General features: G+C 44.3%; 1 protein-coding gene across 1 annotated transcript in view; it reads left to right on the forward strand.

The window, feature by feature from the left end:
* Positions 1–25415, forward strand: part of pkd1a (polycystic kidney disease 1a) — a 191551-nt gene that overhangs the window by 53795 nt on the left and 112341 nt on the right. Inside the window, exon 2 of the mRNA XM_070901126.1 lies at positions 21712–21783. Coding sequence (XP_070757227.1) covers positions 21712–21783 — 72 coding nt within the window. The remainder of the gene's footprint in view (positions 1–21711; positions 21784–25415) is intronic.

Raw genomic sequence — 25415 nt, forward strand, 5'->3', positions numbered from 1 at the left:
TGCAGAAACCCTCACCACTTTTAAGAGATGGTTGGATGGGCATTTAAAGTGCAGTAACCTGCAGGGTTACGCACCTAGAGCTGGTAATTGGGATTAGACTGGATGACCTTTTGTTGGACGGAGCTTATAATGGTAAGTACTGCAGGGAATAGAATATGGCTAGGGTGATCTCCTGGACTAATTTTGATTGCCTGGATGGGTTGGAGAGGAATTTTCCCAGATTTTATCTCCCTTAATTGGCCGTTTTTTATCTGTTTTTTGCCTCTCCCAGGAGATTGCATGGCTCCGGTTGGGATGGAGTGTAGAATGTTTTAGTATCAGGGGTGTCGCAGTTGTGGTGAGGCAGATTGATTGGACTGGGTACTCTTTGCCTTTCTGTCATTGTTCATAGGTTTATATGTAACCTTTAGGGCTGCTGACCAAAGGCCATGTGGCTCTTTGTCGGCTGGCGGGGACGCGATGGATCGGAATGGCCTCCTTCTGCGCTGTAAATTTCTATGTTTCTATGACTGTATGGTCCAATATGGGAATTACAGTCTCTGTCACAGGTGGGGCAGACAGTGGTTGAAGGAAAGGGTGGGTGGGAAGCCTGGTTTGCCGCACGCTCCTTCCTCTGTCTGCGCGTGCTTTCTGCATGCTCTCGCTGACGAGACTCGAGGTGCTCAGCGCCCTCCTGGATGCTCTGCCTCCACTTTGGGCAGTCTTGGGCCAGGAATTCCCAGGTGCCAGTGGGGATGTTGCATTTAACCAAGGAGGCTTTGAGGGTGTCGTTGAAACGATTCCTCTGCCCACCTGGGGCTCGCCTGCCATGTAGGAGTTCCGAGTTGAGTGCTTGCTTAGGGAGTCTCATGTCGGGCATGCGGACGATGTGGCCCGCTCAACTGAGCTGGTCGAGTGTGGTCAGTGCTTCAATGCTGGGGATGTTGGCCTGAGCGAGAACACTGATGTTGGTGCGTCTATCCTCCCAGTGGATTTGCAGGATCTTGTGGAGGCAGCGCTGATGGTAGTTCTCTAGCACTTTGAGATGTCTGCTGTATATGATCCACGTCTCTGAGCCATACAGGAGGGCGGGTATAAGAACATAAGAACATAAGAATTAGGAACAGGAGTAGGCCATCTAGCCCCTCGAGCCTGCTCCGCCATTCAATAAGATCATGGCTGATCTGGTCGTGGACTCAGCTCCACTTACCCGCCCTCTCCCCGTAACCCTTAATTCCCTTATTGGTTAAAAATCTATCTATCTTTGACTTGAAAACATTCAATGAGCTAGCCTCAACTGCTTCCTTGGGCAGAGAATTCCACAGATTCACAACCCTCTGGGAGAAGAAATTCTTTCTCAACTCGGTTTTAAATTGGCTCCTCCGTATTTTGAGGCTGTGCCCCCTAGTTCTAGTCTCCCCTACCAATGGAAACAACCTCTCTGCCTCTATCTTGTCTATCCCTTTCATGATTTTAAATGTTTCTATAAGATTCATCACCCCTCATCCTTCTGAACTCCAAGGAGTAAAGACCCAGTCTACTCAATCTATCATCATAAGGTAACCCCCTCATTTCTGGAATCAGCCTAGTGAATCGGAAAAGGAGGTGGGGTAGCATTGCTGGTTAAGGAGCAAATTAAGGCAATAGTTCGGAAGGACATTAGCTTGGATGATGTGGAATCTATATGGGTAGAGCTGCAGAATACCAAAGGACAAAAAACGTTAGTGGGAGTTGTGTACAGACCTCCAAACAGTAGTAGTGATGTTGGGGAGGGCATCAAACATGAAATTAGGGGTGCGTGCAATAAAGGTGCAGCAGTTATAATGGGTGACATTAATATGCACATAGATTGGGTTAACCAAACTGGAAGCAATACGGTAGAGGAGGATTTCCTGGAGTGCATAAGGGATGGTTTTTTAGACCAATATGTCGAGGAACCAACTAGGGGGGAGGCCATCTTAGACTGGGTGTTGTGTAATGAGAGAGGATTAATTAGCAATCTCGTTGTGCGAGGCCCCTTGGGGAAGAGTGACCATAATATGGTGGAATTCTGCATTAGGATGGAGAATGAAACAGTTAATTCAGAGACCATGGTCCAGAACTTAAAGAAGGGTAACTTTGAAGGTATGAGGCGTCAATTGGCTAGGATAGATTGGCGAATGATACTGAAGGGGTTGACTGTGGATGGGCAATGGCAGACATTTAGAGACCGCATGGATGAACTACAACAATTGTACATTCCTGTCTGTCGTAAAAATAAAAAAGGGAAGGTGGCTCAACCGTGGCTATCAAGGGAAATCAGGGATAGCATTAAAGCCAAGGAAGTGGCATACAAATTGGCCAGAAATAGCAGAGAACCCGGGGACTGGGAGAAATTTAGAACTCAGCAGAGGAGGACAAAGGGTTTGATTAGGGCAGGGAAAATGGAGTACGAGAAGAAGCTTGCAGGGAACATTAAGACGGATTGCAAAAGTTTCTATAGATATGTAAAGAGAAAAAGGTTAGTAAAGACAAACGTAGGTCTCCTGCAGTCAGAATCAGGGGAAGTCATAACGGGGAACAAAGAAATGGCGGACCAATTGAACAAGTACTTTGGTTCGGTATTCACTGAGGAGGACACAAACAACCTTCCGGATATAAAAGGGGTCGGAGGGTCTAGTAAGGAGGAGGAACTGAGGGAAATCCTTATTAGTCGGGAAATTGTGTTGGGGAAATTGATGGGATTGAAGACCGATAAATCCCCAGGGCCTGATGGACTGCATCCCAGAGTACTTAAGGAGGTGGCCTTGGAAATAGTGGATGCATTGACAGTCATTTTCCAACATTCCATTGACTCTGGATCAGTTCCTATGGAGTGGAGGGTAGCCAATGTAACCCCACTTTTTAAAAAAGGAGGGAGAGAGAAAACAGGGAATTACAGACCGGTCAGCCTGACATCGGTAGTGGGTAAAATGATGTAATCAATTATTAAGGATGTCATCGCAGTGCATTTGGAAAGAGGTAATATGATAGGTCCAAGTCAGCATGGATTTGTGAAAGGGAAATCATGCTTGACAAATCTTCTGGAATTTTTTGAGGATGTTTCCAGTAGAGTGGACAAGGGAGAACCAGTTGATGTGGTATATTTGGACTTTCAGAAGGCTTTCGACAAGGTCCCACACAAGAGATTAATGTGCAAAGTTAAAGCACATGGGATTGGGGGTAGTGTGCTGACATGGATTGAGAACTGGTTGTCAGACAGGAAGCAAAGAGTAGGAGTAAATGGGTACTTTTCAGAATGGCAGGCAGTGACTAGTGGGGTACCGCAAGGTTCTGTGCTGGGGCCCCAGCTGTTTACACTGTACATTAATGATTTAGACGAGGGGATTAAATGTAGTATCTCCAAATTTGCGGATGACACTAAGTTGGGTGGCAGTGTGAGCTGCAAGGAGGATTCTATGAGGCTGCAGAGCGACTTGGATAGGTTAGGTGAGTGGGCAAATGCATGGCAGATGAAGTATAATGTGGATAAATGTGAGGTTATCCACTTTGGTGGTAAAAACAGAGAGACAGACTATTATCTGAATGGTGACAGATTAGGAAAAGGGCAGGTGCAAAGAGACCTGGGTGTCATGGTACATCAGTCATTGAAGGTTGGCATGCAGGTACAGCAGGCGGTTAAGAAAGCAAATGGCATGTTGGCCTTCATAGCGAGGGGATTTGAGTACAAGGGCAGGGAGGTGTTGCTACAATTGTACAGGGCCTTGGTGAGGCCACACCTGGAGTATTGTGTACAGTTTTGGTCTCCTAACCTGAGGAAGGACATTCTTGCTATTGAGGGAGTGCAGCGAAGGTTCACCAAACTGATTCCCGGGATGGCGGGACTGACCTATCAAGAAAGACTGGATCAACTGGGCTTGTATTCACTGGAGTTCAGAAGAATGAGAGGCGACCTCATAGAAACGTTTAAAATTCTGACGGGGTTAGACAGGTTAGATGCAGGAAGAATGTTCCCAATGTTGGGGAAGTCCAGAACCAGGGGACACAGTCTAAGGATAAGGGGGAAGCCATTTAGGACCGAGATGAGGAGGAATTTCTTCACCCAGAGAGTGGTGAACCTGTGGAATTCTCTACCACAGAAAGTTGTTGAGGCCAATTCACTAAATATATTCAAAAAGGAGTTAGATGTAGTCCTTACTACTAGGGGAATCAAGGGGTATGGTGAGAAAGCAGGAATGGGGTACTGAAGTTGCATGTTCAGCCATGAACTCATTGAATGGCGGTGCAGGCTAGAAGGGCCGAATGGCCTACTCCTGCACCTATTTTCTATGTTTCTATGTTTCTATGTCTCTGTACCCCTTCCAAAGCTAGTATATCCTTCCTTAAGTAAGGTGACCAAAACTGCACGCAGTACTCCAGGTGTGGCCTTACCAATATCTTATACAGTTGCAGCAAGACCTCCCTGCTTTTGTACTCCATCCCTCTCGCAATGAAGGCCAACATTCCATTTGCCTTCCTGATTACCTGCTGCACCTGCAAACTAACCTTTTGGGATTCATGCACAAGGACTCCCAGGTCCCTCTGCACCACAGCATGTTGTAATTTCTCCCCATTCAAATAATATTCCCTTTTACTGTTTTTTTTCCCAAGGTGGATGACCTCACACTTTCCGACATTGTATTCCATCTGCCAAACCTTAGCCCATTCGCTTAACCGATCCAAATCTCCTTGCAGCCTCTCTGAGTCCTCTACACAACCCGCTTTCCCACTAATTTTAGTGTCATCTGCAAATTGTGTTGCACTACACTCTGTCCCTTCTTCCTGGTCATCTATGTATATTGTAAACAGTTGTGGTCCCAGCACCAATCCCTGTGGCACACCACTAACCACTGATTTCCAACCGGAAAAGGACCCATTAATCCCGACTCTCTGCTTTCTGTTCTCCGGTCAATTCTCTATCCATGCTAATACATTTCCTCTGACTCCGCGTACCTTTATCTTCTGCAGTAACCTTTTGTGTGGCACCTTAACGAATGCCTTTTGGAAATCTAAATACACCACATCCATCAGTACACCTCTATCCACCATGCTCGTTATATCCTCAAAGAATTCCAGTAAGTTAGTTAAACATGATTTCCCTTTCATGAATCCATGCTGCGTCTGCTTGATTGCACTATTCCTATCTAGAAGTCCCGCTATTTCTTCCTTAATGATAGTTTCAAGCATTTTCCCCACTACAGATGTTAAACTAACCGGCCTATAGTTACCTGCCTTTTGCCTGCCCCCTTTTTTAAACAGAGGCGTTACATTAGCTGCTTTCCAATCCGCTGGTACCTACCCAGAGTCCAGAGAATTTTGGTAGATTATAACGAATGCATCTGCTATAACTTCTGCCATCTCTTTTAATACCCTGGGATGCATTTCATCAGGACCAGGGGACTTGTCTACCTTCAGTCCCATTAGTCTGTCCAGCACTACCCCCTAGTGATAGTGATTGTCTCCAGGTCCTCTCTTCCCACATTCCTGTGTCCTGGAAATTTTGGCATGGTTTTTGTGTCTTCCACTGTGAAGACGGAAGCAAAATAATTGTTTAAGGTCTCAGCCATTTCCACATTTCCCATTATTAAATCCCCCTTTTCATCTTCTAAGGGACCAACATTTACTTTAGTCACTCTTTTCCGTTTTATATATCTGTAAAAGCTTTTACTATCTTTTTATGTTTTGCGCAAGTTTACCTTCGTAATCTATCTTCCCTTTTTTTATTGCTTTTTTAGTCATTCTTTGCTGTTGCTTAAAATTTTCCCAATCCTCTAGTTTCCCACTAACCTTGGCCACCTTATACGCATTGGTCTTTGATTTGATACTTTCCTTTATTTCCTTGGTTATCCACGGCTGGTTATCCCTTCTCTTACCGCCCTTCTTTTTCACTGGAATATATTTTTGTTGCGCACTATGAAAGAGCTCCTTAAAAGTCCTCCACTGTTCCTCAATTGTGCCACCGTTTAGTCCTTGTTTCCTGTCTACTTTAGCCAACTCTGCCCTCATCCCACTGTAGTCCCCTTTGTTTAAGCATAGTACGCTCGTTTCTGACACAACTTCCTCATCCTCAATCTGTATTACAAATTCAACCATATTGTGATCACTCATTCCGAGAGGATCTTTTACGAGGAGATCGTTTATTTTTCCTGTCTCATTACACAGGACCAGATCTAAGATGGCTTGCTCCCTTGTAGGTTCTGTTACATACTGTTCTAAGAAACAATCCCGTATGCATTCTATGAATTCCTCCTCCAGGCTACCCCGTGCGATTTGATTTGACCAATCGATATGTAGGTTAAAATCTCCCATGACTACTGCCGTTCCTTTTTCACATGCCTCCATTATTCCCTTGATTATTGCCCGCCCCACTGTGAAGTTATTATTTGGGGGCCTATAAACTACGCCGACCAGTGACTTTTTCCCCTTACTATCTCTAATCTCCACCCACAATGATTCAACATTTTGTTAATTGAACCAAATATCATCCCTCACAACTGCCCTGATATCATCTTTTATTAACAGAGCTACCTCACCTTCTTTCCCATCTTGCCTATCTTTCCGAATCGTCAGATACCCCTGTATGTTTAATTCCCAGTCTTGGCCACCTTGCAACCATATTTCTGTAATGGCCACCAAATCATACCCATTTGTAATGATTTGTGCCGTCAACTCATTTACTTTATTTCGAATGCTGCGTGCATTTAGGTAGAGTGTTTTCATCCTAGTTTTTAAACCATGATTTTTAGTTTTGACCCCTCCTGCAGCCCTTTTATATTCAGTGGCCCTTTTTGTTTCTTGCCTTTGGTTTCTCTGCCCTCCACTTTTACTCATCTCTTTTCTGTTTTTTGTTTTTGTCTCCTTTTTGTTTCCCTCTGTCTCCCTGTATTGGTTCCCATCCCCCTGCCATATTAGTTTAGCTCCTCACCAACAGCACTAGCAAACACTCCCCCTCGGACATTGGTTCCGGTCCTGCCCAAGTGCAAACCGTCCAGTTTGTACTGGTCCCACCTCCCCCAGAACCTGTTCCAATGCCCCACGAATTTGAATCCATCCCTGTTGCACCACTGCTCAAGCCACGTATTCATCTGTGCTATCCTGCGATTCCTACTCTGACTAGCACGTGGCACTGGTAGCAATCCCGAGATTACTACTTTTGAGGTCCTACTTTTTAATTTAGCTCCTAGCTCCTTAAATTCGTCTCGTAGGACCTCATCCCTTTTTTTACCTATGTCGTTGGTACCAATGTGCACCACGACAACTGGCTGTTCTCCCTCCCTTTTTAGAATGTCCTGCACTCGCTCGGAGACATCCTTGACCCTTGCACCAGTGAGGCAACATACCATCCTGGAGTCTCGATTGCGGCCGCAGAAACGCCTATCTATTCCCCTTATGATTGAATCCCCTATCACTATAGCTCTCCCACTCTTTTTCCTGCCCTCCTGCACAACAGAGCCAGCCACGGTGCCATGAACTTGGCTGCTGCTGCTCTCCCCTGATGAGTCATCTCCCTCAACAGTACCCAAAGTGGTGTATCTGTTTTGCAGAGGGATGACCATATGGGACCCCTGCACTACCTTCTTTGTACTACTCTTCCTGCTGGTCTTCCATTCCCTAGTTGGCTGTGGATTCTTCTCATGCGGTAAGACCAACTCACTACACGTGCTACTTATGTCATTCTCAGCATCGTGGATGCTCCAGAGTGAATCCACCCTCAGCTCCAATTCCGCAACACGGTCCGTCAGGAGATGGAGGCGGATACACTTCTCACACACGTAGTCGTTACCGGAAGCGTCCCTGAGTTCCCACATGGCACAGGAGGAGCATATCACGTGACCGAGCTCTCCCGCCATGCCTTAACCCTTAGATACCCTTAAATTGGTAACAACAATATTACAGTTTACTTACTGATATAAAATTTACTTACTGACATAAAAAAAATATATACTGGTATCACTACTGTCCTGTAGACCATAAGCTGGGTGTCAGATTTGAGGTCCTGGTCGAGGATACAGAGATAGGAAAGGGTGAGGGCATGGAGGGATTTGAAAACAAGATTTCTGTATCTGACGTGGGAGTGCCCAAGACTGGTGGTGCATGAAATGCAAAAGCTGGTGTCTGATGAGTACAAAACTGACCAAACCTCCCCTGTAAAGAAAATTTGATGGTAAAGATTGCAGTATAGATAGGCGCTCTGTATCAGGAACAGTAAGAGTGGCATTTCCCCGCAGGCTCTGATATGATGCTCTCCCACTTGAACTGGAACAGTAGGATTGTGCTACTTCCATTGAGTGTCACTCACCATAAGGATTGCATGATTCTTCGTAATATTGTGACTGAATGATTTTCAGAGAACATAAGGCCAGTAGTTTCAGCATTAGCCCGAGCTGCAGCCTCATTGGAAATGACAAAATGAATCTTGTCCAAGATTAGCAAAGGTCCAATCAAACCCTTGGTGCAGACTCGAGGTTATAGCAGAAACTAGAGCTTCCCAGTTAAACTGCTGCCAACCCTCAACTCCAATCACAGGAAGATCTTGAGAGATAGATCAGCAATTGAGCGTTACAAGCAGGCCAAAAGCAGAATTGGGCTTGATAGTAAGTGGGGCGATTCTATTCAGAAACATTAATGGTTCATTCCAGTGGACTTAGCTCCAACATATTTTGATCAATCCAGTGCACTTTAGGAAGGACGTAAAGGCTTTGGAGAGGGTACTGAATTGATTTACTAGAATGGTTCCAGGGATGAGAAATTACAGTACATGGATAGACTGGAGAAGCTGGGATTGTTTTCCTTAGAACAGAGAAGGCTAAGTGGAGATTTGATAAAGGTGTTTAAAATCACGAAGGGTTCAGATAGAATAAATAAAGAGAAAATGTTTCCAATGCCTGGAGGATCGATAACCAGAGGGCAAAGATTTAAGAGAGAAAGAAGAAAGACTTGCATTTAAATAGTGCATTTCACGACCACCCGATGTCCCAAAGCGCTTTACAGCCAATGAAGTACTTTTTGAAGTGTAGTCACTGTTGTAATGTAGGAACGCGGCAGCCAATTTGTGCACAGCAAGCTCCCACACACACAAATGTGATAATGACCAGATAATGTGTTTTAGTGATGTTGATTGAGGGATAAATACTGGCCAGGACACCGGGGATAACTCCCCTGCTCTTTTTCAAAATAGTGCCATGGGATCTTTTACGTACACGTGAAAGAGCAGACGGGGCCTCGCTTTAATGCCTCATCTGAAAGATGGCACCTCCGACAAAGCGGTACTCCCTCAGTACTGCAACGGAGTGTCAGCCTAGATTTTTGTGCGCAAAGTGATTGGCGAAGAAAACATGAGGGAAAACTTTTTTTATGTAACGAGTGTTTAGTATTTGGAATGCACTGTATTGGGTAGTGGAAACAGATTTAATAGTAGCCTTCAAAAGGAGATTGGATAAATATTTGAAGGAGAAAAAATTGCAGGAATATGGGGAAAGTGCCGAAGAATGAGAGTAACTGGATTGCTCTTTGAAAGATCCGGCACAGACTGGACGGGCTGAATGGCCTCCTTCTGTGCTCTACTATTCTCCAAATCTATAATCCAGTGAATGCCATCACTAATTTTCATTGTGACATCAAACATTCTTTCACAAGCATAACCAATCAATGGTTACAATGGAAGGGAATACATCTAAGATTGGATGTGAAGTTCCTGAATTGTGTTCTAAATGCACAAGAGGAGAAGATGTTTGATCTCCAAACTGTACATAAGTAAGAATTCATTCTGTTGGAAGGTGTGGAATCTGACTTGGAATGCAATTAAACACATCAAACTGGATTTTTCTCTGGATTATATCACACAGCAACCACTCAGAAATGTCACACGAATTATACCAGTGACATATGTACTGCCAGTTTGGTGGTAAACACACAATACAGTTTGGCATTTATTAATGGCATGTATTAAATAAAGTTGAAACTTGTCCAAATGACACCACAGTATAATAAAGATTACATAGAATTTCATAGAATGTGTCATGTATGTAACCATCATGCAACGGTAATCTTCATGTAATTGTAACCTTCATGCAACTCCTGTACACTGTACTTATACCCTAGAAATGCACACCCTGACCACAGGGGGTGAACTTGTGGGAGACACTCCTCACCTGGGTTTCCAGGTATAAAAGGGGAGGTCCCGCCCAGGGTCAGCACTCCTTGGTCCTGGGAATAAAGGTTAAGGTCACATAGTGACTGTGTCTGCAGTACATGCCTCGTGTGAATTTGTAGTAAGGTGCAAGGACACCACAGAATGTACAGCATCAAATGCTCCACACGAGCCTCCTCCTACCGTTCTTCATCTCACCCTATCAGCATATTAAACATAGAAATATAAAAACATAGAAAGTAGGTGCAGGAGTAGGCCATTCGGCCCTTCGAGCCTGCACCACCATTCAATATGATCATGGCTGATCATGCAACTTCAGTATCCCACTCCCGCCTTCTCTCCATACCCCCTGATCCCTTTAGCCATAAGGGCCATATCGAACTCCCTTTTGAATATGTCCAACGAACTGGACTCAACAACTTTCTGCGGTAGAGAATTCCATAGGTTCACAATTCTCTGGGTGAAAAGGTTTCTCCTCATCTCGGTGCTATATGGCTTACTCCTTATCCTTAGACTGTGACCCCTGGTTCTGAACTTCCCCAACATCGGGAACATTCTTCCTGCATCTAACCTGTCCAATCCTGTCAGATTTTTATATGCTTCTATGAGATCCCCTCTCATTCTTCTAAATTCCAGTGAATATAAGCCTAGTCGATCCAGTCTTTCTTCATATGTCAGTCCTGCCATCCCGGGACTCAGCCTGGTGAACCTTCGCTGCACTCCCTCAATAGCAAGAATGTCCTTCCTCAGATTAGGAGACCAAAACTGCACACAATACTCAAGGTGTGGTCTCACCAAGACCCTGTACATCTGCAGCAAGACCTCCCTGCTCCTATACTCAAATCCTCTCGCTATGAAGGCCAACATGTCATTTGCTTTCTTAACTGCTTGCTGTACCTGCATGCCTACTTTCAATGACTGATGTACCATGACACCCAGGTCTTGTTGCACCTCCCCTTGCACTAATCTGTCAGATAATAATCTGCCTTCCTGTTTTTGCCACCAAAGTGGATAACCTCACACTTATCTACATTATATTCTTCAATTCCTTTCTCCCTCATCTGCTTAACTAGCTTCCCTTTAAATGCATCTATGCTATCTGCCTCCCTGTGGTAGTGAGTTCCACATTCTAACCATTCTCTGGGCAAAGAAATTTCACCTGAATTCCCTATTGAAATTATTAGTGACTATCTTATATTCACAGCCTCTAATTTTGGTCTCCCCACAAGTGGAAACATTTTCTCTACAACTATGCTATCAAACCCTTTCATAATCTTAAAGATCTCGAAAGAGCTCACCTCTCAGCCTTCTCTTTTTGAGAGAAAAGAGCCCCAGCTTCTTCAACCTCTACAGTGGCCCACAAAGACCTAGCTCACTCACAAAACTGTAGTTTAAACAGCTACGCCTTGAAGTAATGCTGTGGGATACTACCATATAGATGCTAACACCTTCATATGAAATGCTTTCCTCCATTATTTTAACCTGGGTTGACGATTCTCTTGCTTTCCTGCCCTCCCGTCAGCACAACTCCACCCTAGTGCTATCCTCATTTCACACACCCAAGAAATGCAGCCTGACAGCTAGTGGGTCAACAAGAAGAGGCAGTCTGCCCAGCCAGTGGGACCGCAGGTGATGACTCCATCCCGGACATCCCGGATATCCCAGGGGCTGTCTGGGATGCAGCCTTCTGTCTGATTCCTCCTTTTTGGCTTCCTCCTCTTCTGTGTCTTCCTCTTCTGCGTCTGCCTCTTCCCTCTGCAAGCGGATGCTGTAAATATGAAATGACAACATAAAACGCTGGAAGTTGGTCAGGCAGCATGTCGACCTGAAACGTGAACTCTGATTTTCTCTCCATGGATATTGCATAGAAACATAGAAACATAGAAAATAGGTGCAGGAGTAGGCCATTCAGCCCCTCTAGCCTGCACCGCCATTCAATGAGTTCATGGCTGAATATGCACTTCAGTACCCACTTCCTGCTTTCTCGCCATACCCCTTGATCCCCCGAGTAGTAAGGACTTCATCTAACTCCCTTTTGAATATATTTAGTGAATTGGCCTCAACTACTTTCTGTGGTAGAGAATTCCACAGGTTCACCACTCTCTGGGTGAAGAAGTTTCTCCTCATCTCGGTCCTAAATGGCTTACCCCTTATCCTTAGACCTGCTGAGTATTTGCAGCATGTTCTGTCTTCTCAAAGGCCCTCATTTACTATCTGAGCCCTTGCAAGCATCCAGCAGCACTCTCTACACACAGATTAGCCATTTTTTTTCCAGGGCGCTGTCAGTTACCGGCAAAGGGCGAAAGCAATATGGAAGCCATCACGGGACCTGCCACCAGCCGGCGAAACAGCAGTGGCTGCCGTTTTATCGCCATTTCATAGCACTGTGGAGTGGTGGTAAGGATATGAATTTCTAGCCCTTTTATCAGTGCGGTTTTAAGAAGAATCAGGTACAGCATTGAGTAAGAACGGCAGATAAACACTATTACATCCCCAGTATTTCACAGTGTTGTGGACCATGGGAGATGCCACTAGGTTTTGTGTTAATGGTCAAAGTCCAATTTCTGGGTGGTTAAGAACATAATCAACTGAGCACCTGACTACTTGTTTCCCATGGAATCAGAAACATGGGAATTAATGTCCATGGCGTGTTGGATCATCTCCGTCCACAGTTTTCATTACTCAGCTGGTTGCACAAAATTACCACCAACAGATTTATTGCCTCACCAACAATGGAAAACAGCACGACAGTGCAACCCTGGTACAGTGATGTATTCACTGGTAAATGCTCGACCAGCAGCAACTTATAATCCATCTTTTTCTAACCTCCCTTGACATCTGCAAGGCATGTGTACGGGGCACTGAGTTCAAGATTAATGATCTGCATTCAGACTTAAAAGAAGAGGATTAACTGTATGAGATAAGATTGAGTTGGGAAAGACACCCCCCTATCTCATGTGCAACCTTACTTGTTACGCCCACATTTAAGGAGTTGAACACAATGTGAGGGATTCTTGTCCTGTTTACAACAACAACTTGCATTCATATAGCGCCTTTAACATAGTAAAATATTCCCAAGGCCCTTCACAGGAGCATTATCAGACAAATTTTGATACCGAGCCACATAAGGAGATATTAAGACATCTTATCAAAGCTTGGTCATAGAGGTAGGTTTTAAGGAGCGTCTTAAAGGAGGAGAGAGAGGTAGAGATGCGGAGAGGCTTAGGGAGGGAATTCCAGAGCTTAGGACATAGGCAGCTGAAGGCACAGCCACCAATGATGGAGCGAAGAAAATCAGGGACTAAAGAAGAAGTACTCAATAAAATAATGGGACTAAAGGCGGACAAGTCACCTGGACCTGATGGCTTACATCCTAAGGTCTTAAAAGACATGGCTGCAGAGATAGTGGATGCATTGGTTGTAATCTACCAAAATTCCCTGGATTCTGGGGAGGCCCCAGCAGATTGGAAAACCACAAATGTAACGCCCCTATTTTAAAAAGGAGGCAGACAGAAAGCAGGAAACTATAGACCAGTTAGCCTAACATCTGTCGTTGGGAAAATGCTGGAGTCCATTATTAAGGAAGCAGTAGCGGGACATTTGGAATACCATAATTCAATCAAGCAGAGTCAGCATGGTTTTATGAAAGGGAAATCAAGTTTGACAAATTTGCTGGAGTTCTTTGAGGATATAACGAGCAGGGTGAATAAGGGGGAACAAGTGGATGTGGTATATTTGGATTTCCAAAAGGCACTCGATAAGGTGTCACATAAAAGCTTACTGCACAAGATAAAAGTTCATGGGGTTGGGGGTAATATATTAGTATGGATAGAGGATTGGCTAACTAACAGAAAACAGAGAGTCGGGATAAATGAGTAATTTTCCGGTTGGCAAACAGTAACTAGTGGGGTGCCGCAGGGATTGGTGCTGGGGCCTCAACTATTTACAATCTATATTAATGACTTGGATGAAGGAGCCGAGTGTAATGTAGTCAAGTTTGCTGATGATACAAAGATGGGTGGGAAAGCAAATTGTGAGGAGGACACAAGAAATCTACAAAGGGATACAGACAGGCGAAGTGAGTGGGAAAAATTTGGCAGATGGAGTATAATGTGGGAAAATGTGAGGTTATCCACTTTGGCAAAAAAAATAGAAAAGCAAATTATAATTTAAATGGAGAAAAATTGCCATGTGTGGCAGTACAGAGGGACCTGGGGATCCTTGTGCAGGAAACATAAAAAGTTAGTATGCAGGTACAACAAGTATTCAGGAAGGCAAATGGAATGTTCGCCTTTATTGCAAGGGGGATAGAGTATAAAAGCAGGGAAGACCTGCTAGAACTGTATAGGGTATTGGTGAGGCCATACCTAGAGTACACAGTTTTGGTCTCCGTATTTAAGGAAGGATATATTTGCTTTGGAGACAGTTGAGAGAAGGTTCACTAGGTTGATTCCGGAGATGAGGGTGTTGACTTATGAAGATAGGTTGAGTAGGTTGGGCCTATACACATTGGAGTTCAGAAGAATGAGAGGTGATCTTACCGCAACATATAAGATAATGAGGGGGCTCGACAAGGTGGATGCAGAGAGGATATTTCTACTCATAGGTGGAACTAAAACTAGGGGATTTTGGGCCCAAGTTTCCACATGATTTGCGCCTGATTTTTAGGAGCAACTGGTGGAGAACGGACTATCTTAGAAATCGCAATTCTCCACATTTTTATTTCTGCAATTCTAGTCAGGTAGAGCAGTTCTACTTTGGAACAGAATTTTTTCTTCAAAAGGGGGCGTGTCCAGCCACTGACACCTGATTTCAAAGTTTCCACAGTGAAAACGTACTCCAAACTAAGTTAGAATGGAGCAAGTGAAGATTTTTGTAGAACTGAAAAAACCTGTTCTACACATTAAAAAATCAGGCGCAGGTTACAAATTAGGCGTCCGGAACGAGGTGGGGGGGGAGCGGGGGGGGAAGGGAACTCATTAAATTCTACAATAAATCCTTATTTATACTTCTACAAATATTATACAAATAAATCCAACCTGAATAAACATTTATAAGCAAAGAAAAGATTAAATAAACCATCTTCCTACCTGTGTGAAAGTGCTTCAGCCAGGGAGAATTCTGCAGCTGTTCGTTGCCGCTGAGCGGGAGGGGGGGAAGGAAGAGACAGCCGTTCGTTGCCGGGGGCGGGGGGGGGAAGGAGACAGTGAGAAGGTTGCAAGAAGCCTCAGTGCTGATGTGCTGATGGCAATGTGCTTTTATTAAAAAATGTTCAAAAATTAAACAGCTACAAAGAACTACAAAAATGGCCGAGTGCCAATGTTTTTTTCACACTGCGCGTGCGCGAACGCTCCAACGCGCACGCGCAGCGTTGCCGGCAGGAAAAAAACTAATTTAAATAGTACCCGCCCCCTCCCACTTACAAAATCAGCGCGAGTGTAGGCTCCGCCCCCTTGGGCGCCGCGCCAGGCAGACAAGGAGCTGCAAAGCGCTCCAGAATCGCGAGTTTTTTTTCCGTGTGGAAACTTGGGCCCATAGTCTTAGAATAAGGGGCCGCCCATTTAAAGCTGAGATGAGGAGGAATTTCTTCTCTGAGAGAGTTGTAAATCTGTGGAATTCTCTGCCCCAGAGAGCTGTGGGGCTGGGTCATTGAATATATTTAAGGCAGAAATAGACAGATTTTTGCGCGATAGGGGAATTAAGGGTTATGCGGAGCGGGCAGGGAAGTGGAGCTGAGTCCATGATCAGATCTGCCATGATCTTATTAAATGGCGGTGCAGGCTCGTGGGGCCAAATGGCCTACTCCTGCTCCTATTTCTTATGTTCTTATGGATACTCAAGAGGCCAGAATTGGAGGAGCGCAGAAATCTCAGAGAGTTGCAGAGCTGGGGGAAGTTATAGAGATAGGGAGGTACGGAGCCATGGAGTGATTTGAACACAAGATGAGAATTTTAAAATCGAGACATTGCTGGAGCAGGATCCAATACCGAAGAGATTCGTGCTTAACTACAACAAATGTTTCTATAACTACACTAACGCTGAAGGCTCAGGCATGTTACTCGAGCAAGGTACCGAGATCAGTGTCACACATGGCACCATAGCCCAGTTTGGAATGTTGAGAAATGTTATTTAAGCGATGAGAGAAAGGAAAAAAAAAGTGAAGTGAAATGTTGCAATGCATGAACCATTCAGATAAGCAGAACATTCCAGGCAAATTAAAGCAAGTTTTGGAGGCATTTTGAAATAGAAAAAAAGAACTTGCATTAATGCATCACTTTTCACAACCACAGGACGTCCCAAAGTGCTTTGCAGGCAAGTGTAGTCACTGTTGTAATTTAAGAAACGCAGCAGCCAACTTGCACACAACACGCTCCCACAAACAGCAATGTGATAATGACCAGATAATCATTTTTTTAGTGGTTTTGATTGAGGGATAAATATTGGCCAGGACACCGGGGAATAACTCCTCTGCTCTTCTTCGAAATAGTGCCCGTGGGATCTTTTACATCCACTTGAGAAAGCAGACCGGACCTCGGTTTAACGTCTCATCTGAAAGACGGGCAAAGCCAGGGGCACAATAAAAATGAAATACTGTGCACATGCAAGGAAAAAGAGGAAAGGGTGAACTTTCTTGCATGCATGAATTGAAAGAGAACTGAGCGCATTGCCATGAACCCTCTGGCTGCACTCCATCAATGAAATGTTGTCGATATAATATAGGGAAGATTTAATTCTTGGCGATTTGTCCCTTTTTTTCCTTCCACTTTCAAAATCTTTGGATGAAATCCATGGAAATGGATGAAAAAAAACATGACCTAACTTTTGGCAGACACTGTACCTCATATTTTCTGTGACTTCACCAGTCAGTGCCTCACCTATTGGCTCTCGCATTCAATTAAAAAAATGCAGTATAATTTATATCTCAAGCACGGAACAGACATTAATATTCATAAAGGTGCAGCAGCCAGCCAGAACATAAAAGACGTCGGGAATTCAACAGTGCAGACTCTCTGCAATACCCCCTCTGGGGGCAATTGGTAGACTGGGATATTGTTGCAGGTGTTTGCTGATGGAGGCCAGTTTGTAAGCTTTGTACCAGATGTGGTAATGCAGCACAGCTGAAACCAGGGTAGTATTTTTTAGCTACTTTATTTCAAGGAAAAATTAGAAACGTCAACACCGAACGGCATTTGAGTACCACAATGCTGGTAGGAGATAAAGCAGAGCATGAGCTGGTAGCAGAAGGGTCACAAGTGCAGATACACAGTTAAAGGGACTTACAATAACATAAGAATAGGAGCAGGAGTAGACCAAACGGCCCCTCGAACCCACTCTGCCATTCAACACGATCATGGCTGATCCGATCATGGACTCAGGTCCACTTCCCTACCCGATGCCCGTAACCCCTTATTCCCTTATCGGTTAAGACTCGGCGGAAAATCTTTGCTGAATCCTTTTTAGTTTGTATGCCGAGCATTCAAATGGGTCAACATCATTTGCATTAGGACCAAGTCACAAAACCATGATCATGTTACTTGTGCGTGACAACATTCTCCGGGAAATGGTCCACCCTGCCCCTTTAAGCCCAGTCCATTCACTTCTCCGTTTTACAACAGTTCTCGATGATACTGGCACCACTTTTGGACCAATGGATGAAAAAAAAGACTTGCCTGACAGCACCTTTCACGAGCTCAGGACATCCTAAAGCGCTTTACAGCCAATGAAGTGTCGTCACGGTTGTACTAGAGGAAACATGGCAGCCAATTTGTGCACAGCAAGGCCCCACAAACAGCAATGTGATAATCTGTTTTTGGTGATGTTTCTTGAGGAGTAAATACTGGCCAGGACACTAGGGAGAACTCCCCAGCTCTTCTTTTACATCCACCTGAGAGGTCAGGTGAGGCCTCAGTCTAACATATCATCAGAAAGACAGCACTAGCAGTGCAGCTGCCCCTCAGCATGGCACATCCTCGATTAGGTACGCAAGTCTCTGGAGTGGGACCTGCACCCACCACCTTCTGACTGAGAGGCAAGAGTGCTACCAACTAAGGCATGGCTGACACCTCCGACTCTGATTTGGCTTTTATCAGTTCGGTTGGTGGTAGAGTCCTACAATTAGCCTCAACAGAACACGGCTCGGAGAGGGGTATGAGAGAATCATTTGGCCAACTGTAGTAAGGAAAGAAGAGGATAATTTTTTTTAAATGATTGATGAGGAGGGGACAATCTTATCAATAGACACACATTGTTCATTTGTAAACTGCAACCTTGCCCTAGGGCAAACCTGTCAGATGTCAAGAAAGCAATGAGATTGGTTAAGCGGAAGCAGGACATTTACTTTGTAACCAGGCAACTTGACAAGCTTGAGGGAGATACAAAAGACATTTGTTCTAGCACTGCACTAAAGCAAACGCACAACACAATCGATTGCCTTTCCAGTAAATATTTGTAGTGTCTGATGTCGAGCCACAAATGTTGGGAATGGGGGCTTCTGAACCAGCTCAGTCTGTTTCAACTGATCCAAACATTTTACAGCAACAACTTCTTACATTTGTTTAGCCACTTTAAAATAGTAAAAATGTCCCAAGGCACTTCACAGGAGCATTATCAAGCAAAATTTGACACCAGGCCACATAAAGAAATATTAGGACCGGTGACCAAAAGCTTGGTCAAAGTGCTAGGATTTAAGGAGCGTCTTAAAGGAGGGGAGGGAGGTGGAGAGGCAGAGAGGTTTAGGGAGGGAATTTCAGAGCTTAAGGCCGAGGCAGCTGAAGGCACGGCTGCCAATGGTGGAACGATTAAAATCGGGCTGCGCAAGAAGCCAAAATTGGAGGAGCCGTAGTCTTATCTTTGCACCACACAAAAGTTCTAACAGTTATTTGAAGTTTAATCATTGCACAAATAATGACCAGATCATTTGTTTCAGTGATGTTGGTTGAGTATTGGGGGATAAGAACAGTAGGCTTCAGTGAAGGAGTACTAGGCCAAAAACACTGGGCCCTAAATTCGTTACCGCCCAAATGCACAATTTGCACAGCGACAGCCAGAACAAAGATGCACAGGGACAGAACACACATTACTTTGTTGGTCGCAGCGTTTGTTGCCAAATAACCAAAAATGAAAAGCTTTTAAAACTATGTTTACTGAGTACACATAAAACAAATAAAGGTACTAATTTTTTTGTCAAAGAAGTGAATGTGCCTCGTTAAATCCATTTTTTTTTAAATCAAAATTGTTCACAGAATGGTTGCATTGTTGAAAGCGCCATCCTTTGGTTGGGATGTTCGGCAGAGTCTGCCTGTTCTGGTAGTATAGCAGAGAATTCTCCTAATGTCCTGGCTAACACTCCTCCCGCAATCACTAATCAGTGAGAAAACTGGTCATTCATCTTAATTGCTGTTTGTGGGATCTTGCTGTGCACAGATGGCAGCCACATTTGCCTACGTATCAGTCACTGCACTTTTAAAATGAAGCAATTCGTTGTACACGAAACAAGTTAGACGTTTGAGAGAGATGTTACAACGCTTTATATCATTAGATTTTCCTTAGCTACTGACTAGCTAAGTTGGCTGAGCTCTCAATGGAGTTCAGATTAATCATCTCGAGTGGAAGTCAGTTAAACATACATTTGGTCCTGCACAAAAAAATTTTTTGAGCCGTTCTAGGGTTAAACATAAATCCTGGCCTGGAATCAAAGCTGATGTGAAATCAACTCCTTTGGTGGACAGACTTTGCTTGATTCAGGCCTGGCTTTGTCCCTCTCTTTTTTCACCTCTTAAAGTTGTAAAAAAAAAACCTTCAGGACAGTGCCAAATCTTCAGATCAGTGAACTGAATAATTTTCCTATTTCAGACTTGGTTGCATTTGATTGGAAGTCAAAAGTGTCTTCACCCTCAATATTAGGCAGTAAAATATGAAATAAAAGTTGTTAACCCATTTGTTTCCAAAATGGTAGGTGCAAGGCAAGGCACAAACTATAACTGCTACTCACTGAGCCACATGCCTTCTGCTCTCACCAAGGCTCAGTGCATCTGATACGCCTGCATTTGAAAACCGTGCTCCTTTTCCTGGCTGTTACCTGCCTGTTTTGCTTTCTTTTTCTTCTTGTGTCGCGTGTTTAAACAGGGACAGCAAGACCAACAGATATCAAAGCACCCGTCAAGCTCACTGCAGTTGTTTCCCGAGAAAGAGTATTGGGTGTAGCATGGCCACGAAAACTCTTAATTCATCATCCACTGAATGGAACAAATGCGTGTAAAATTTCTTCTCTCTTTGTGCCAAATTCCTTGGCTTTGAGCTCTGTTGCTGGTCCACCTGTCAGTGGGTGAAAGAACACTTACCACTTAGTCAGTTTGGGTTACCCCATTAGTCTCTTAAATGCACATGCAGCTTGTGGCTACGGAGGAGTCAATAGATTTACCACAAAACAGGAAATCAGATCCAGTCCTGTTTTGAAAACAAGCACAAGTAGCATTTCAAACCTGCTTTGGCAAACGGCATTTAACCTTTTCCTACCTCCAGAGACTTGAGCACAAAATCCAGGCTAACACTCCAGCGCAGTACTGAGGGAGTGCTGCACTGTCGGAGGTGCCGTCTTTCGGCTGAGACGTTAAACCTCGCAGGTGGACGTAATAGATCCAATGGCACTATTTCAAAGAAGAGCAGGGGGAGTTCTCTCTGGTGTCATGGCCAATATTTATCCCTCAATCAACATAGCTAAGCAATAGATTATCTGGTTATTTGTGGGACCTTACTGTGCGCAAATTGGTTGTCGCGTTTCCTGCATTACAACAGTGATTACACTTCAGAAGCACTTCATATTGCCTGTAAAGCATTTCGGGATGTTCTGAGGCTGTGAAAGGTGCTATATAAATGCAAGTCTTTCTTTCTTTGCCCAACATCCAGAAATAACATTTTCAACAAGCGGGGGGGTGCTTGGATAACTGTCAGTAGCAGGAACCCTGGCCGCTTTCCCCCATCCTAATTCAGGTACGCCAAGGCCAATTGTAGTGTCTTACTGTCCACCCACTTGGTTGAACTGAGTTATCTCAGCACAGAATGGGGGCTGATCTTGGGACCTTCATGGTCATATGGCTCAGTTATTCACTGGATTAATATGCTGAGCTATCAGGCAGCCAATATCTTGTGTCTGAGGATTAGTGTTAAACAGTTACACCGGGAGTAATTTTAACCGACCTTGCCGGCCAGGAATCCCATGCGATCAGGTGGAATGCTGGTTTAACAACGGCTCAATATTTTTTTTTCATTCCTTCACGGGATGTGGGAGTTGCTGGCAAGTACAGCATTTATTGCTCATCCCTAATTGCCCTTGAGATTACGCTCCGTCGATGTCAGTAGAGTAAAATGGGGTGGGGTGCGAAACCAGCATTGCATCTGATCCCGTCAATTTCCTGATGGGCGGGTTAGGTTAAAATTGCCCTCATTGTGTGCAAAAACAAAGTTTGATCCATAAAAATCATCTTTCAGAATCATCTTGGCTTTCTATGGATGGAATATATGTAAATTTTAATAAGAAATTTAAAGTGTCATTTGTTCTTTTCCAGGGATCTTTCATACAATGGCATTTTCTCTTTAGATGAAAATCTCTTGGAAAATTTGACTTCCCTGGAGAAGTTGTAAGTGAAACATTTATTCATGGATTTTATTGTAGCTTGTCGGTTATAAAATAAATCATGGTTTTGCTCAGGGAAGCAGTTTAGTATTTTCCTGATCCATGTTGCAGCTTCACCCAAATTATCTTGGGCTCAGAGCAGAGTTCAGAGTGCACTTGCAGTATGGCGATTAGAATTGGGCCCTTTCACAGGGTCACTTGGGCTGTGCCTTTGGCCATGTACAGCTTAATGCTGTGTGCTCACAAAAGCAAATATTTAAGCTCTAATCACAGAGCAAAAGAAACATTCCAGACCCTTATCGTAGAACATTCAGAAATAGGCTCTTACTCACATCTAATTAAAATAAACATTCCATATATGCCTTTGTTACCTCCACACTCGTCTATTCCAACGCTCGCCTGGCTGGCCTCCCATCTTCCACCTCCATAAACTTGAGCTCATCCAAAACTCTGCTGCCCGTATCCTAACTCACACCCGTGTGCTTGCTGGCCTACGTTGGCTCCATCAAAATCCACCAAAGCCTCAAATTTAGAATTTGCATCCTTGTGTTGAAACCTCCCATCAATGTTCCCTTTACGCTGTACGGCTGTGCTACGCACTAGGGGTGCTGCGCATCTGCATGGCCGTGTTATGCCCCAGGGGTGCCACACATCTGCACGGCCGTGCTACGCTTTACAGGTGCTGCACATCTGCATGGCCGTGTTATGCCCCAGGGGTGCCACACATCTGCACGGCCGTGCTACGCTTTACAGGTGCTGCACATCTGCACGGCCGTGCTACGCTTTACAGGTGCTGCACATCTGCACGGCCGTGCGGCGCTCTACGGGTGCCGCACATCTGCTGAGCCGGCTTTTAAATTGAAAAAATGCGCATGCTCGGAATTTTGGATTGGCCGCGCAGCCTGTTAAAGGTGCCACGTGGCCCCAAAACAAAATGACAGGGAACATTAACCACCGACCCCACTACCTCAGTAACCTCCTGCGCCCCTACAATCCTCCAAGAACTCTGCATTCCTCCAATTCTGGCCTTGTGTGCATTTCTCGACATCCTCCAGCCCACCATTGGCCATAAGCTCTGGAATTCCCTCCCTAAAACTCTCCGCCTCGCTACCTCTCTCTTCTCCTTTAAGATGCTCCTTAAAACCTACCTCTTTGACCAAGCTTTTGGCCACCTGTCCTAATGTCTCCTTTGGCTCGGCATCGATGCTTGTCTGATTTGGCTCCTGTGGAGCGTCTTTGGACGTTTTATGATGTTAAAGGCTCAGTATATAATACACAAGTTGTAGTTATATTGGGCCTGAAATTCCGATTGAGGTCCTCCCGTGGGCAAACTAAAAAAAAAGTAAAAAAACTGCGCACTTACCTGTTGCTGCTGCGCCCACTCAAACTTCCAAGCCTGAGGCCATCACTCCTACGCATCGGAGCGCGTGCACGTCAGGACATGCTGTAGTCACATGGCTTTGGGCAGCCAATCAAGGTACAGTATTTTCTCATTCATAATAATGGGATCGCCGTAAGTTGGAGTTCCCATTATTATGAATGAGAACCCCCTCCCCCCAAACACACAAAAAAGCAATAAAAAAAGAAAAATACACGACATATTTAAGAATCATTTAAATTAAAGTTCTTATAAAAAATAATATTTTCCCGACTTTTTTTAAAGATGCCTTAAAGTAAACTTTCTGAAGTGGGGAGGGTTTTTAACAATAAAGTATGTTTTCATATGTGTTTGTTTAATTTAATTTAAATGTTTTAATGTATTTTTAAACACTATAGGGTTTACGCCTGCTTTTTCAGGTGCAAGATTTTAAAGGACATTTGCTGGGCAAGATATTGGTAAATATTGGAAATCTTGCCCGACAAGTGTCCTCGCTCCTGATATGCGTGAGATCTGTCAAGTCAGAAACTTGACATATCGGAAAAGCTGGCTTTCAGCGCATGTGCATTGCGCGCTGAAAGCCGGGTTTTCCAATGCCTTCCCGGGACTGTAGGAACTCCGTACGGGCCCGGGACATCGGAATTTCAGGACCATTATGTGATAGCCAAATTCTTCCTTTGCACTGCTTCCATGGCTAGAGGCAGGAAAGTGAGAGGATACATTTCGGGGAATCTTCTCCGTGACAGTAACTTCAGCAGAAACTCCGTCTCTGCGTGTAAACAAGGCATCTGCTGAACTTCTGGGAGAAGCTCCAAAGAAATTCCCCCACTGCCTCCTCCCACCCCGTGATGTTCCATCTCTCATACCATCCCAATATTAGAAAACGTGCTTAAGCGATAGTATTCCCAGTGTTGCAAAACTCTCCCCATTTCTAAATGGACCATGGAAGTTGTTCGAAATTCATAATTCAAAACATAATTTCTGAATCCCGGACCACCCTAGAGGGCTGAGGAAAGTTTGGACAGGCCGTCAAACATATAATTGCATCACTGGCCTGTGTGGGTGGGCTGAGCACTCAAGATAATAAGTGTGCAAGGCAAAATTGTCCCAGAAGTAACTGGTTTATTTTTATGTAAGTAGGTGAACGAACAGAATATAGTTTCCACATTGAAATCTAACAATTTCCTATACTACCCACTCCATGAAAAATAATAAAAACCTAACTCAACTGACACTCTTGATGAAACTCCATTTTCAAGCTAGCTACTCCTAAGCTAATTGTTCCTGTATTTCAGTTGGACTGCTCAGGCATACAGGCCTAGTCTACATCTTAAAAATAAAGTGTGCGTTTTCTGGCTTCTGTGTGATTAAGGGCAGGGTTGTGTGATGCCCAGGGTCGGGGGGTTTCCCACTGTGTTGTCAAACACTGAAGGCTTCAAATTGATCCCACCTGTAGATCTATGGATCGGGCTTGAATTTGCGGTGGTTAATAACGGTGAACTAACCGCATTCGCCGTTATTGCCCCTTTGAAACGGACCGCAACGTCAGGATTTAGCGCATGCGCATCTATATGCGGAAATCCTGAAGTTGCGGTTTGTCACTCCCTGCTCCAACACGGGCTGTGCAATGGTCCCCTCCACACCCCATAGCCGGCAATCAGTGATGTCGGTGAAACTGACGTAAACTTGGGCATTTCAGTGATAATGTTAAGCCTTATTGGATTAAGTATAACTGGGATTTTAACAGCATATTGACTGCTAATCAAACATTATGGCCCTGAAAAACTAATTTTAATTTTGTGGAGTGTTAAATTTCTCCATCATAATGAAAATTACAATTTTTTAGAAACTTTAAAAAATGTTTTTTTTTTACGTTTATTCCTGATATTTCAGGTTCTACCTTATCCCCATGTGAAAGGCCCAATGTTTGTTTTGCTCTCTGTAACATTTTTAAACAGTCAGGATAAAAGCAGCTTCTCATTTCCTGGCTTTCTGTCTGAGAATTCTGCACTATGATTGGTTGCTTAGACAGCTTGTTGACGTCACAGCAGATTGCACTAGGGAATTCCCACTACACAGCGCAGAAATCACATGAATGCCGAAAAAAGCAAACTTCTCGCCACAAGAGATTGCAAGATCTCTGTGGGAAGCTTTCTTCGGGGCCAGCGATGAAAGCCTTTGCTTCGCCGCTGACCACGAATTCTGGGGCCAATGTGTTCACTGTTCAGTTAAGCAGGTTTAAACAATGAGTAAACATA

This window comes from Pristiophorus japonicus, chromosome 15 (genome assembly GCF_044704955.1).
Source record: "Pristiophorus japonicus isolate sPriJap1 chromosome 15, sPriJap1.hap1, whole genome shotgun sequence".
Lineage (NCBI taxonomy): Eukaryota > Metazoa > Chordata > Chondrichthyes > Pristiophoridae > Pristiophorus > Pristiophorus japonicus.